Source organism: Xenopus laevis, chromosome 5L (genome assembly GCF_017654675.1).
Source record: "Xenopus laevis strain J_2021 chromosome 5L, Xenopus_laevis_v10.1, whole genome shotgun sequence".
NCBI classification, from domain to species: Eukaryota; Metazoa; Chordata; class Amphibia; order Anura; family Pipidae; genus Xenopus; species Xenopus laevis.
Window position 1 is genome coordinate 155,348,679 of NC_054379.1, and position 14,709 is coordinate 155,363,387.

At 37.5% G+C, this 14,709-nt stretch overlaps 1 protein-coding gene across 1 annotated transcript; it reads right to left on the reverse strand.

Annotated features, from left to right (window-relative positions):
• Positions 1–418: 418 nt before the first annotated feature.
• Positions 419–10,021, reverse strand: apob.L (apolipoprotein B L homeolog). Its single transcript, NM_001086316.2, has 10 exons — positions 9,890–10,021; positions 6,939–6,977; positions 4,822–4,937; positions 4,554–4,699; positions 3,358–3,502; positions 2,976–3,131; positions 2,711–2,835; positions 1,459–1,544; positions 1,111–1,327; positions 419–865 (listed from the first exon to the last, which is right to left on the reverse strand). The coding sequence occupies exons 1-10, from the start codon at positions 9,939–9,941 to the stop codon at positions 634–636; spliced, it is 1,314 nt and encodes a 437-aa protein (NP_001079785.1). The 5' UTR covers positions 9,942–10,021; the 3' UTR covers positions 419–633.
• Between the last annotated feature and the right edge of the window lie 4,688 nt (positions 10,022–14,709).

Genomic DNA, 14,709 nt, shown 5'->3' on the forward strand with positions numbered 1-14,709 from the left:
GAGCCAAACCTACAGACCCTCGGGCTATGGCTGACCTACTGCTCATATCATCCAGCAGCTGGTAAAGCATTACTGGACTGGTATTTTAGCAACACATGATGTGATGAAAGGTCCTCATTATAGCACTCTAAATAACCAAACATCCAAATTATTTATATATAGTACAGAGGCAACAGTGTTTTCCTTTTTGAGGAAAAAGTAAACATCTCCTATTAAACCATATCCTCTTGAGTATAGGTTTCTTCTTTGAAAGAGAAATCCATCTGGCAAGATATAGTTAAACTTCATTGGCTCAATTATGTCATGCATAATAAAATATATATTGGATGCATGTAAAAAGTTACTAATACTAAGATAATAAAATACTCCAGGATGAGTGTGAAAATAGTGGGTTATATTGATGACAACACAATCAACACGATCATAAATTTTATTTTTCACTACATACAGGGTCTAATCCTCATTACTTACTATAAATACAAATTTATATTCATTTTTGTGGGACTACTAGTGGTTCATTCTCAATAGTTGGGGGTATACATACACAAAAATATATTAGATAGACAGACAGATAAATAGAGAGATAGATATATAGATAGGCAAAACTGAATTATAAAGTACTAATGAAAGGCCTTACTTGCTGACGGCGTGACTTAATGCATAAAATGAAGCTCTGCTTGACTGATACTGGGCCATGTTGAGAAGTTCCCGTACACGTTTTGTGCATGGAGAAGGTAACAGGCCCAAGCCGTAAGTAACTGTGTCGCTTATGACTGGGGATATGTCTCCACTTCTGAGCACCTGAAGGATACCGCCAAAGCATTCAGGGGTCCCACACTGAGTCAACGCTTGAAGAGCAATAGGGCTGAAATTTATAACGTCACGTTAGATTACTTTTAACAACATTTACATAAGAGTTTAGAAAAAAACAATTGTCTTCTTATCGTATATAAATAAATAGCAAATGTAATCTACTTTAAAGTTGTCTTATTGTGCATGGAACATAGGGAATTATAAGTAGCCATACTACCACCTAGTGGTTCATTTGTTTACAGCACAATGAACATGGACAACTCACATCCTACAAAATCCATAAACTCTAACCAGTACCTTGACAGCTGCATTAGCCTTGGAACAAGAGGTCCTAGTGAGTCGTTATTTAGACCCCTTAAGGCTGTCACAAGTTTGTAGAAGCGGTTGGCTCTCTGCTGGTTCTGCTCTGTCGTAGACAGTTTCTGTAACTCCTGTAGATGTTCCAATGCAGCCTCTTCATTTTTGGATGGTGTTTTTGTAGCATCCATAGCAAGGCCTCGTGCCACGCTGGGATCTAACACAAAGTTAAAGAAAAAAATCTTTGAAAAAGTCACTTATTTTTCAGGGATGTACCTAAAATCTTTTTTTTTTTTCATCCTATAAGTGTGGGCTAGGCCCAAACACCCAGGGTTGTTTTCTTTATACCTGGATCAAAATCTCTGCTGTTGGTCTTAGTCACTTCTTCCAGCTTCAGTGTCTGAGTGACTTTGCTATTCATGCCATACTGATTCCTAGAGAAGGATAAGGTTGAGATGCATTGAACACAGGTAAATAAAGAAAATTGTGTCACACATTTTTCTGCCTTTCTCTAAAATTCATAATCATTTATATTTACCCTTAATTTAACATGAACCATATATATTTGTATATGTTTGCCATTGGGATACCCTATTGTTTTGTACAACATGTTTAGAGGAATGATCTACAAGTTACTCAAAAAACATTGCTTTGGTAAAATGTAAATGAGACACTCCAATTATTAACCCTGTTGTAATCTTGTTCTATTTCTTGAGTCTCCATAACCAGTTTGTTCAATTCCTACTTTTTTTTCTTTGAAAACTCAATAAAAACTTTTAAACCGCAAAAGCCTTTGGTTTAAAGAGACAAAAACTAAAGTAAATATCTGGACAAAGTGGATTAATTTGGTTCATTAATACAATGCTGTTTAGATGACAAGAGCAAGCCAAACACCTTTATTTTGTTTATTGCATCGCTGTACAGTAACAGGGCAATTTAATCATTTTTAAACTCGATTTTTAAAATAAAATCTCAAAGGAACGTGATTAAATTATTTTCACCATTTTTTTCCAGACTTCTTGCCTATTTACGAAATAAAAACTGGAACTGGAAAAATGGTATGGTGTTAACTAGAAAAAGAACTAGAAAACCACATTATTCCGTTTAATAATCACACATTAAAAAATGAATTATGAAAAAGTGTGAATGTTAAAAATACTTCTCCTCCACCTGCTAGGTTTTAATTCCTACATTTTTTTTCACTTGAATTTTTTAGATTTTTTTTCTATAGATTTTCTCAAATCACAAGAAAAAATATAATGGACTTGAATATATTTTCCATTCCTTAAACAGTCATTGGGCGAAATAAGTCGCCGAGCAGTACCCCACGGCAACCATGAAAATGTTGCCTACTTGCAGAAAATAGCTAATCATTGGTTGCTATGGGTTACTGCCAAAGTGCAAATTTGCCTAGAATTGGTAAATATGTCACAATGTCATTTGAGGCTTAAGTTTTGCATTATTGTGAATTCTTATTCCTTCGACCCTTCCTCAGGCTTTTCTTCTTCTTCTACAGTTGCACTGTATTTGCCTGCCCTATAAGTATCACCCATGTGGCTCTCTGCTTCTCCATATGTATATATAAAACCTTATTACTCACTTGTGTGAGAAGGGAAGGAAAATGTGAGTTTCAACACATGATGCCTCTGTGATGTGCCTCCTCTTGGAATCCATGCTGTACTGACAGACCTGACTGCTGCTGATCAGTGTAGACAATGGGGTATTCTGTGAAAAAAACCCAAATAGGACAATCAAACCTCAGTCTGATGGAATATTTCAGTACCTGATCAATACATGTCAGTAATTGACACTATCTAATAGTTATTATCGTTTTTCTTAAAGCCAAAACCTCCCACAATACTTACCAGGCCTTTAAGGATTGCGAGGGGGCTGACATAATCTCTGATTGGTGTAAACTTGTCACAGGTCTTCAGATTCCTCTCCACCGTAACATCTGTTGGTGTGTTACCCTTTCGGCTTGTGACTTTAATCTCACTGGTACATTTTCCATACACAGTATCCTGAGTAAGCAGAAGAAATGCATGTATTAAATTTACGAAATGGGTATTTTGGCTGTTTTTCAAGTAAAAAACTTTTTTAACACGTGACCCCACCCTCCAGTCATAGAAGGAAAATAATAAAGATTTAGGGAAGCTTAGCCTCCTGCAAAATAAATTCTGCCACTTAAGCCACTTATTGGTAGCCTCCCCAAACATTTCACCATCCTCATCTTCCCGCAGTTCTTACCACATAATCTGTTTCCTGGGTTTCATCAGGACCAAGCAGAGCAGAAAGGATCCCCCTCTTCATGTTTAATACAGTGAGAGTTTCATCTTGGTCTGGGTACAGAACAACATTCTTCCCGTCTTGTACAGCGACCTTAACCTCATACCTGGAAAGGGAGATGAGTTTAGGAGAAAAGTACTTATGGGCGACCACAAGAAGATACACCCACTCTTCATTTGTATTAGTATTCTCCAAAGTATGGTTAGAGATGAGCATTAAAAACTGATAATTATTCCATAGTGTTCGAGGGCAAACCTAGCTGCTATGTTGTATTCTAAGTATCTCTAAACATTGACTGATAATTGGCAGTTACATGAATTATTGTCCTCTAGGAAAACCACAGGTGACATGGCAAGTGTATTGAGATAGTATGAATTATTTTCCAAATAAGGGTTTATGGGAGGGGGATGAGGCACTTTCTATAAACTCAGTGGGGGTTTTGCTCATGGGCAGTAACCCATGGCAGCCAATCAGATTGCTGCATTCATTGTTCTACTTGCAGCTGGCTTCAAAAAACTAATCACTGATTGGTTTCTATAGGTAACTGCCCATGGGCAAATTTGCCCAGTGTTGATAAATGAGCTCCAGTGAGCCTTTGTATTTTACAACAATTTTTTGTATGAACATGAAGGATGACCACCCTGTAATCCTCTAGCTGTTGTTTATTCCCAACATCCCAACAACAGGTGACAACTAGAAGATTAAACTCAGAATATGCCATCATTTTAAAATCTTTCCCTTAGATCCCCTGCTGGGTTTACACATCTCTAAATATGGATCTACTGCACACACATTGTTCCATTCTAGGCCTATAAGATATAGCATTAAAAAAGGATCTTAGTGATGTCATTAGATTCACCAAAAATTGTTTATACTGTACAAAAATATAACATACTCCTTGAGGCCTTGTGCCTTTATGGAGTTATGGAACTCCTTGGTGACTTATAATATCCACATATATTACAAACACAGGTGCAAAGTTTACTATATATATATATATATATTATATATATATATATATATATATATATATATATATATATATATATATATATATATATATATACACCACTTATAACTGCAATCATTACGACTGGTGAAAAAGATTATTCTTGACCTCAACTTTGTACATTAAACTGCCGCAACATCTTACATACTTGGTCATAGCGTTGGAGAAGTCATCGGAGTTCTTGGACTTCTTTAGAAGAGCTTTGCCCTCGGAACTGACCCCATACACCTCTCGCAGGGTGCATTGCTTGACCCGTAGGATAAAGTTGCATGGCTGAGGAACCTCCAATTCAATCTGTTACACAAAGATACATATCAGATGTAAGCCTTATGTGGAATTAGAAGCAATGGCATCCATACAATAGAGCAGCACAGAACCATTAGAATTCTACCAACATAGAGCCACTGGAATCTCACCTTGCAGCTGAATTTGGATCCACTTTGGGAGTCCGCTGTACCAGACACTCCACTTGTAGTTGCAGCTTCATAGTTGTAGACATATTTCCTTAAAGGCTTGAATTTTAAAGCAGCTTCTGAAATATAACATGTGCTTATTATTATCTAATGTTTCAACAAACAGTGTATACAGGATGCGGTTTTATGGTAAATAAAATAATTAGGGTCATCAGTAAACACCATTCTATGTCTAATAAAGGAAAGTCCAACTTAAAGCTAATAAGGTCCTCCAAAAAGTTGTTATGGTCCCTGTTCTGCTCAAGGACTAATATATAAAGTAAGAAATATCAATCAGCTACTTTCTCTTCAGGGGATACTGCTAATTACCCACCTATGGCTGCAGTCATAACCAGAGCAGCCAAGAAGACCATTAAGAACTTCCAGTGAAAACTAGGAAGAACAGTCTTCTCTGCTGACAATATCATTTTATTATAGGTTGGTATAGGGTATAGGCGATAACTGCCCCACTACATGGCAAGAAAATTGGGTGGCACTACAAATCAAAATATTATTTGACAAATGGATAACAATAATCTATTGTAGGGTTTTCCTTTTTTTGTAAGGGTGGTTACAACTTTGATTACAGATTTTCTTTTTCTATAGATCAGTGATCCCCAACTAGTGGTTCTTGAGCAACATGTTGCTCACCAAACACATGGATGTTGCTCCCAGGGCCTCAAAGCAGGAGCTTATTTTTGAATTTGCGGCTTGGAGGCAAGTTTTGGTTGCATAAAAACAGGTGTACTGCCAAACAGAGTCCCCTGTAGGCTGCTAGTCCACATATGGGCTACCATATAGCCAATCACAACCCTTATTTGAGACCCAAGGGCTCTCCCCAAGATGGCCATTTCACTGTCTGCCTTAAGAATTGGAGTGAGTTGTTTCAATGTGATGACACATTGTAAGTGACCTTTGGCCCATGATTATTGTCTGAAATGTGCCTTAAGGGGTCATTCAACTGTTTCATCATTTCCCAGGCCATATTCTAAAGTTGCTTAGCACTTTCAATACAAATTGTTGATCGCAGAGCAGTATGGTGTAAAGCTAGCTAGATGGCAGTATAAGTTCATATTAAAGGAAGTTCTAAATGGCCATCTCAGGTAATTTAGCAACCCGTTTAGTACTTTGTCCTCCTGTTCCCCCCCCCCCCTCCGAATGAACAGCGTGTATCAATTCCTGTTAACTGGATACACTCCAGCTTCCAATACAAAGGTTAAACACACAGTACACATTTCACGATCCTTGCTGAGATTATCTGTAATAAATTATTATCCACGCTGATAGGGCTGGTATGAAGTCAGCTCTGTGCGTGTTTACAATTCTGTCCAGTAGACAAGTGACAGAGGTCATTGAAGATTAACACTGACTTCTTTTCCTCCCTGGATGTAGCAATTGCCTGCAATTATTAGCAGGGAGACATAGTTCCACACCTACACCATCTCTTATTGACATTAGCTACTGAAATAGGAAATAGGAAGAAGAGGTATGAAGGAAGTTCTCAGGCATGAAGCAAATGTTTTGGCAATTTATTTAAACAGAGGCCACTGGGGGCGCTGTTTTATTAAAATATATGGAGGATATGCAATGTTTTGTTAATGGGTAAAGCAGAATGGCAACTCCCTCTTTTATTATCAAATGCAACTATGTAGAAAATAACAATAGCCATATATAGTGAATAAAGTAAACCCTCTTGTAAAATATAAGGATATTATAAGTTACCGAGGAGTTTCATGACCATATAAAAACACGAGGCCGAAGGCCTCGTGTTTTTATACAGGTCATGGAACTCCGAGGTAACTTATAATATCCTCATATTTTGCAACTGGGGGTACTTTATTAATTATAATACACAAATTTCAATGTCACGTGACAAAAATGACATCAGAACTCACCGTTTATAACTGATGACATCAGAACTCACAGTTTATAAGGATATAATTTACAGGATATTCATGGCTTTTGTGTATTATATATATATATTGACTTGTTTGCACAATATGGCATTGATATTTAAAATTAATAGATAAGTAAATTAAAGGGTTTTCAGTGTCTACATTAAGCTATACAAGAACTCTTACTTGAACAGGTTGAATCCTGAGAGTCTGACCCATCTTCCTCTGTAAAAAAAACAAAAAGACATTTTAACAGATCACTTTATTAGGAATATCTGTCCATTCCCGTCAGTCCTTGCCCCAACGGCAAGGACTGACGGTCCATATCAGAAGTCCATTAATTCTACCAGACAGGAATCCCATCAACACACAGGGAGGGGAATTATTTGTACATTGTCTTTATTAGAAACAAACCTGGGACCTCAGTGCTCTAAGGTAATAGCACTTATCCCAGTGTGTTTTTCTTACATTACACACATATATGAATATATGCATTTTATTAAAATATTTTTATTTATATTGTTTATTAAAATTCTAATTTATTTATAATATTTATTAAAATACGCAGGGTCTTCCCCGGAATCTTCAGCCAACCTGCCACTCAGGAAGGAAGAGAAACAACACAAACATCTCCAATGTCTTGAAAATTGCTAAACTACTGGTATGGGATCCATCATGTGGAAACCCATTATCCAGAAAGCTCTGAATTACAGAAAGGCCGTCTTCCATAGATTCTATTTTATCCAAATAATCCAAATGTTTAAAAATAAGTTCCTTTTACTGTAATAATAAAACAGTAGCTTGTACTTGATCCCAACTAAGATATAATTCATCCTTATTGGAAGCAAAACCAGTCTATTTGTTTTATTTAATGTTTACATGTTTTTCTAGTAGACTTAAGGGGGCACATTTAATAAGCTCGAGTGAAGGATTCGGACATAAAAAAACCCTTGAATTTCAAAGTATTTTTTTGGGTACTTCGACCATCGAATAGGCTACTACCACCTTCGACTTCGACTTGAACGATTCGAACTAAAAATCGTTCGACTATTCGACCATTCAATAGTTGAAGTACTGTCTCTTTAAAAAAAACTTTGACTAAATACTTTGGTAGTTTAAACCTACCGAGGTACAGTGTTAGCCTATGGGGACCTTCCCCATCACTTTCCTAAGCTTCTTTTGATCGAAGAAAAATCGTTCGATCCATCGATCAAAATCTTCGAATTGTCGATTTTTACTATGATCGATCGATGGAAATATTTGCACAAAATACTTCTAAATCGATATTCGAAGGATTTAACTTCGAGGGTCGAATTTGAGGGTTAGTTAACCCTCGATATTCGACCCTTGATAAATGTGCCCCAAGGTGTGAAAATCCAAATTAAAAAAGATCTGTTAACCCGCAAAACCCCAGGTCCCGAGCATTCTGGATAACAGGTCCCGTATCTGTACTATAAATCACATAAATCTATTGAAGGGAAGCATTACAAGAAAATCCCTGACTTAACAAGGGATATCATGTATTTACAAAAAACAATTTGGTGTTGAGAAACTTCTATTGATTTCTGTTATCAGACCATAGTCCTGATCTCTGTATCAACAGCCTTAACCTCATTATTATCTGATGGACATTAACTTGTGTGCTTTCTTCTTCCTAATAAATCCCAGCACAGATTTATCACTGGAACACCAAACAGTGTCAGCAAATATTGAACTCACTCTTAGTTCTCTAATCACATATTGTATTTGCAAATAATATATTCTCTTTAAAGGTAACAACACGTCCAGTATTGCCCAACTGTCAGTCCATAACAATCTCATTTTTATTTATCAAACCAGAATTCAAGATGAGTAAATATTATTGTAAGGGTTGGGGGACCCTGATGTTTGATCCCATCTAAGAGGTCTTTAATGTATAAAGGCAGAAGCTTTGCGTAAGGTAAAAATATTCAGCAAAACTTTAGAGTCTTCTTATTTTGGGTAATCATTTTTGGTACAATGTATGTAGTAAATAGTGATGGGCGAATCTATTCCTCAGGCGCGTCAAATTCCTGCAATTCGCAAAACCGCTGCAAAAATTCACCAGCGTCCAAAAAAAAAATGGATACCGGCGTCCGTTTCGCAAATTTTTCGCAATTTTGCGAATTTCCTAGGAAATTGGCAAATTTTTTGGCAAAGCGAAACACCCCAAATTCTCCCATTACTAGTAGTAAATAGTACTTATCATACTTGTACCCCCCATCCAAAAAATGTATAAGAAACCTACAAATAAGCACATAAATCTATATTGATTCTTAGTTAGTCATTCAGAATTTATATTATACATACATGACCACCAGTACAGGTATGGGACCTGTTATCCAGAATACTCAGGACCTGGGGATTTCCAGATAAGGGGTTCTTCTGTAATTTGGATCTTAAGTATACTAAAAAGTAATTTTAACATGATTTAAACCCAAAAGGATTGTTCTGCCTCCAATAACGAGTAATTATATCTCAGTTGGGATCAAGTGCAAGTTACGGTTTTATTATAACAGAGAAAAAGAAAATAGTTTTTAAAAATTGGAATTATTTGATTAAAATGGGATTAATCATAATTTAGAGTTTTCTGGGTAACGGGTTTCCAGATAACGGATCTCTTACCTGTACTAATATATGAACTGGCAACTCTAGACTCTGAACTCGGCATATTAAGCACATTACAATTACATGTGATTTAGTTGTATAATCACATTTACTTTGCAACGCTACGCAATATGTTGGCGCTATATAAATACATGTTAATAATAATACAAAGCAGATACAGAAGACCAACATAGGGCTATAATTTGGCCGCATACATCAAATCAGCAATAATCTATTGGCATGTAATCATTTCTCATGATTTGTAGATAAAATTGTTTAGCCACTTCTTTTTTTCTTCTTCTTCTGAAATAATTTATAATTTACTTTGGGATATTAAATTTAGATACATCTACATTCTACCTCAATAACATTAATGTAATGAAACAATGATCCCAATCTTTTATGCATTGGGAATTTTTTATTTTGTTTCTGATATTAGAGAGACCTATCTGCGACAGCATCCAACCATGGGCAAAATGAAGTTTAAGTGGAATAAAGAATTCGTTACTTACGAGCAAAGGCACTGGCTAGCAAAAGTAGGAGCAACAGCTTCTCGTTGCCCATGATGAGCTGTTAAAGCTCTTGGGAGCTGCCGTGACCCACAGACACCAATTATTTTCTCCTCCACTGACCCAAGAGAGAATGAGCCTTTTCCCTTGTCCCTGAATTTATATACTCAGGAAAACCAGCTGAGCTATTCTGTTTAGAAGTTCAGAGCAAATTGCAAAAGGTCCAAAGGTTAAAGTTTTGTCTCTGAGATTACTGAGAGCAGATCTGGGCCTAGCGATGGGAAAAACAGAAACACTGAGATGATAACACGGAGCATTGATCACGGATAGAATTTATTTTTAGATGTATTTTTTTTTTTTTAGTATTATTTAAAATGATCATTTTATCTGTCTTGTTGATATCTATCTTATATTGTTATGGTATGTCTGGATTTCCCAAACAGGAACTGAAATACAATGCTGATCAAGCAAAAAAAGTGATTTTCAGGCAAAATAGATGATCTGCTATGCCTGTGGGACTTCCCTTGAGTCATTTGGCCAAAGTGATGTGTGGCTGTACAGGTATGGGATCCATTATCCGGAAAACTGTTATCCAGAAAGCTCTGAATTAAGGAATGGTCATCTCCCATAGACTTCATTTTATGTAAATATTCTACATTTTTAAAAATGATTTCCCTTTTCTCTGTAATAATAAAACAGTAGATTGTACTTGATCCAAACTAAGATATAATTAATCCTTATTGGAAGCAGAACCGGCCTATTGGGTTTATTTAATGTTTATATGATTTTCTAGTAGATCCAAAGATCCAAATTACAGAAAGATCCATTATCTGGAATACCCAAGGTCCCAAGCATTCTGGATAACAGGTCTCATACTGTACTAGACATCCATGGGGCTAAAAGGAAAATCTTACTGGAACCCATATTGCCATATTTAAAGGTTAAGTGGCTGGTTGTTATTGCAAGAGCTGGCATAGACTTTTGAGATGTTGTTGAACTACAACCACTTTATAAAAAAAAAGCCAAGACTGTTAGGGAGATGCTGGAAGTTGTAGTTCAGCATCATTATGTAGTCAGATTAACTAGTCAGGAAGTCAGATGCTCCAAATAAGTTTGCCAACTCCCATGTGTATAAGCACTAATATTCACGGGAATAAAATCGGCCATTTATGCACAATGAGGGCATCGTGCAGGCTTTAAAATGATGCGCCATATTGGGCAGATGAGGAAGTGAAGAGAAGCCGCAGCTCCACTTCTTCCTGCTTTTACAGTCGTTCTTTCTATTTGCATGTACACTTTCAACAATATAAACCTGGCCATGAGTCAGAGATTAGTCCTGATTAGTCCATGTATGGGGATGTACGTGGAGACCAACCAATGACCATAAGCAGTGGCGTAACTAGATGTTATAGGGCCCCACAGCAAATACATTTTAGGGCCCCCAACAGATCCAGAGGTTGTCCTGTTTTACCAATATATATATTGAAATGTCTCATTAATTCATGGGGCCCCCTGTACCTCTTGGCCCCACCTGCAGCTACAGGGTCTGTAGTTAAACCCCTGACCATAACCAAACAAATCTTTATAAGTGAAATATAATTTACCTATAAATATGGGAAAGATCGGGCCCTTATTTATAAGATGTTGGAAAAATGGTTAACGTTTGCAGATTTTGGTAATCTTTCAAATGTTGCCATGGTCAGATCTAGCGTTAGTGACTGTGAAATGTGAGATTGCCACTTTTAACCAGAATATGAAGAGAGAAGCCAAAGCACAGTATTATTAACTCTTCTGAGTGGGCCACCATTGGGTCTTTGACTCTGTAGGGATATGAGGGTTGTAACCCCTGCACAACCAATTGCCGTTTCTTCGTGGTGCTGTAACTACCTATATACATGGCATGGTATCACTACTAGAGTACAAAGCAATGTAGGAGCCACACACACATAGATGATTGAACAGTAATAACCCATTTATTATGGGCACATAATAGTGATGGGAAAAATTTGGGAATTTCCCATGAAATTCGTGAAATGGGCAAAAGTTCACAGAACCGCAGCGGCGTCTAGTTTTTGACGCCGGTGTCCGTTTTTGACGCCAGCGTCCGTTTTTTTTATGGATGCGGCCATTTCGTGAATTTATTAGCCAGTAGCGAATCGCTCAAATTCGCCGTGAATTCGCCCATCACTACCACATAGTGTAAGTGAAACAAATAACATTTCAGACAGCCAAGCCACCCATCTGACAAATGGTGGCTTGATTGGCTTAAACATTATTTGTTTCACACATCTATGTGTGTGCGGCTCCTACTTTGCCTTGACCCTGTAGGGGTCATTTACCCTAAATACAAGTTGTTAAGCACCAAGAACCACAAAAGCATGCCCCGATTACTAGTGATGGGCGAATTTGTGCCGTTTCGCTTCGCCGAAAAATTTGCGAATTTTTGTGAAATTCGCGAAATGGTGAAAAATTCAGGAAACGGCGCCACCATCTCGTTTTTGACGCCGGTGTCTGTTTTTTTTTATGCCGGCGTCCATTTTTTTTTACGCCGGCGAATTTTTCGCGGTCGTTTTGCAAATTTATTCGCTGGCGGCGAATAACGCAAATTTGCGCCTGGCGAATAAATTCGCCCATCACTACCAATTACTTATATCAAAAGCACGTGTTTGGGTTTTACATTTAGGTCTGGATTAGAAATTGCTTGTTAACTTGGATGTCTAAATCAAGTTAGGGGATATGTAGGGAGCAGGAGGGGGGGTGTCTACATGCTGAATGCAAGCTGCACTGTATTTGTGTGGGAAGTGCACTCCATTTTTCAGCACAAAGACCTGGGGAAATTCAGAGACGTGAAGGGAATGGTGCGAAGTTTGAAAAACATGGTGGATTGCACCCTTTATTTGCACTTTGCACTTAGTAAATTACCCCTATGTGTTTTAAATGTCTGTAAGGCACCATTGGCATATCCTTGTGGCTCTGGCTGGCCATTTTTAACCACTGGGCCTGTAAAACAGTCAATGGGTTTCTGGTAAACTTCAGCCTTCTCTGTTTTTAACTTTGCCAACGCCATCCTAGTCCTCAGTTCTATGGAATCTTCACTAAAGTTGACTTGACTTCTATATGACCAGCTAAGTCAGAGGGGAAATACATTTTAAGCTCCATTTGGGCAAGGGCTGATGAGTATGATAAAACTCCTCTAACGATCTGTACAATTTGTTGTTATTATATAAATAAAAAATTAAGCAAATAGCTTGGAGAAAATACTGGGCCTCAAATCACGTCCATGCTTTTTACCAAATCGATTGGCAGATTGAAAAACACTGTTACCATCACCATTAGATTTCAGTAATACTAATTTAACTTGACTAGTTTAATTATCTTCCAGTTCTTTAGATAATTTTAGGATCTCTTTTTGGGCAGCGCTTCTGCTTACTCCTACTTGTAGAGCAACTAGAGAAACTGATACTCTCTGGCGCCTTCTTGCTGCTGATGTGACTTATATAACACATTAATATCAGTAAATAGATTTCTGAAGATGCAATAAACACATACTGTACAGAGTTCACAGATATTTCGTGTTTTGCTGCAACTTAACTTATGTAAGATATGCTTTTAGCTGAAGAGTAAAAATGATCAAATCAGCGCCGCTGCATACCTTGAATCACGTCAATTCGGGTCAAGTCATGGTATCAACTGGTTCTAATCTCTGAAGAAATTCTGGATTAATTTTCTCACTGCTAACCCCCCTTTTTATTAGCTGAACTGACCTCTTCACCTCTGCCAAGGATATCTATAATTAGGATTTCTACAATTTATTGAATGTAACAAAATTTACGAAAATGTATTATGGGTAAAGGTATTTTTCTCAAAAGGTTGTCTGTTTACTAGGATACCGTCTCAATTGCACCTTTCCCTTGGTTATAACATATCAAGGGACAGTGTTGGACTGGGCTGCCAAGAAAAAAACCCTGTGGGCCCCACTCAGTCTTCATGGGCCCACCAGGCCAAACTTATTCCCTCTCCCAGATCCCCTCTCCTTTTCCCTTGGTCGGACCAGATTACAAGGTAAGAGAGAAGGACGCGCCAACATCACTATAGGAAGGGGATCTTGGAGCAATGCAAGGTTGGGCCTTTTAGTGGAACGTTTAGTGAAACATTTAGAATATTACCTGGGCCAAGGAATAGATTGACCCATGCTGTCCATGGGTGATGGCTCTTTATATGATCTTATAACTTGTTTGATGGATTAATGCTTATATCATCACCCTTCAGCTTAATACTAGCAATCTTCTTACTCCCTTTTTTATTCAAAAAACATTTGCCAGCTTTTTTTTAAATTCAGGCTTTTAACTCTACTGCACATGCATGACTGCTTGCTCTCAAGTTCCCCAGGCCAGTGCAGTTTTCTGATAACAGGAGCATTCAGGGTATTCGATAAATCATTATAATGCTTGGGGCACCCCTGGAGCTTTTGTTCTCCTTTAAGCTGCCCATACACAGGCTGATAAAGTTGGCAACTCAACCCCTTCAAACCCCTGTGTATGGAGTGATTGGGGATCTAACTGATATCTGACTTGATATCTATTGAGTGAAGACAGCACTAGCATTTTGCTCACCTGATGGGTCCTTTACTCCCACAGTATGATTGGTTCATTGACTCAGACACTCATATGACCAAAATCATGCAGAGATCCATACGTTTGGCCATATGTAAGGTCAGCTTTACACTTCATAATATTACACATTTGCAGCTCAAACTTGGAATTAAGATTTTGCCTTGAAAATCAAATTTGAATTGTTTTAACCTATAGAAAAAGAAAATATTT

What these genes read in the sequence shown, in the direction of transcription:
- apob.L (NM_001086316.2), bottom strand. Translation starts at nt 9,941, where the DNA reads ATGGGCAACGAGAAGCTGTTGCTCCTACTTTTGCTAGCCAGTGCCTTT. An exon ending in TTCTCCAACGCTATGACCAA is followed by an intron (nt 3,503 to 4,553) that starts GTATGTAAGATG and finishes CTCCCTTTCCAG; the next exon opens with GTATGAGGTTAAGGTCGCTG. An exon ending in AGGCTAATGCAGCTGTCAAG is followed by an intron (nt 866 to 1,110) that starts GTACTGGTTAGA and finishes TATAAATTTCAG; the next exon opens with CCCTATTGCTCTTCAAGCGT.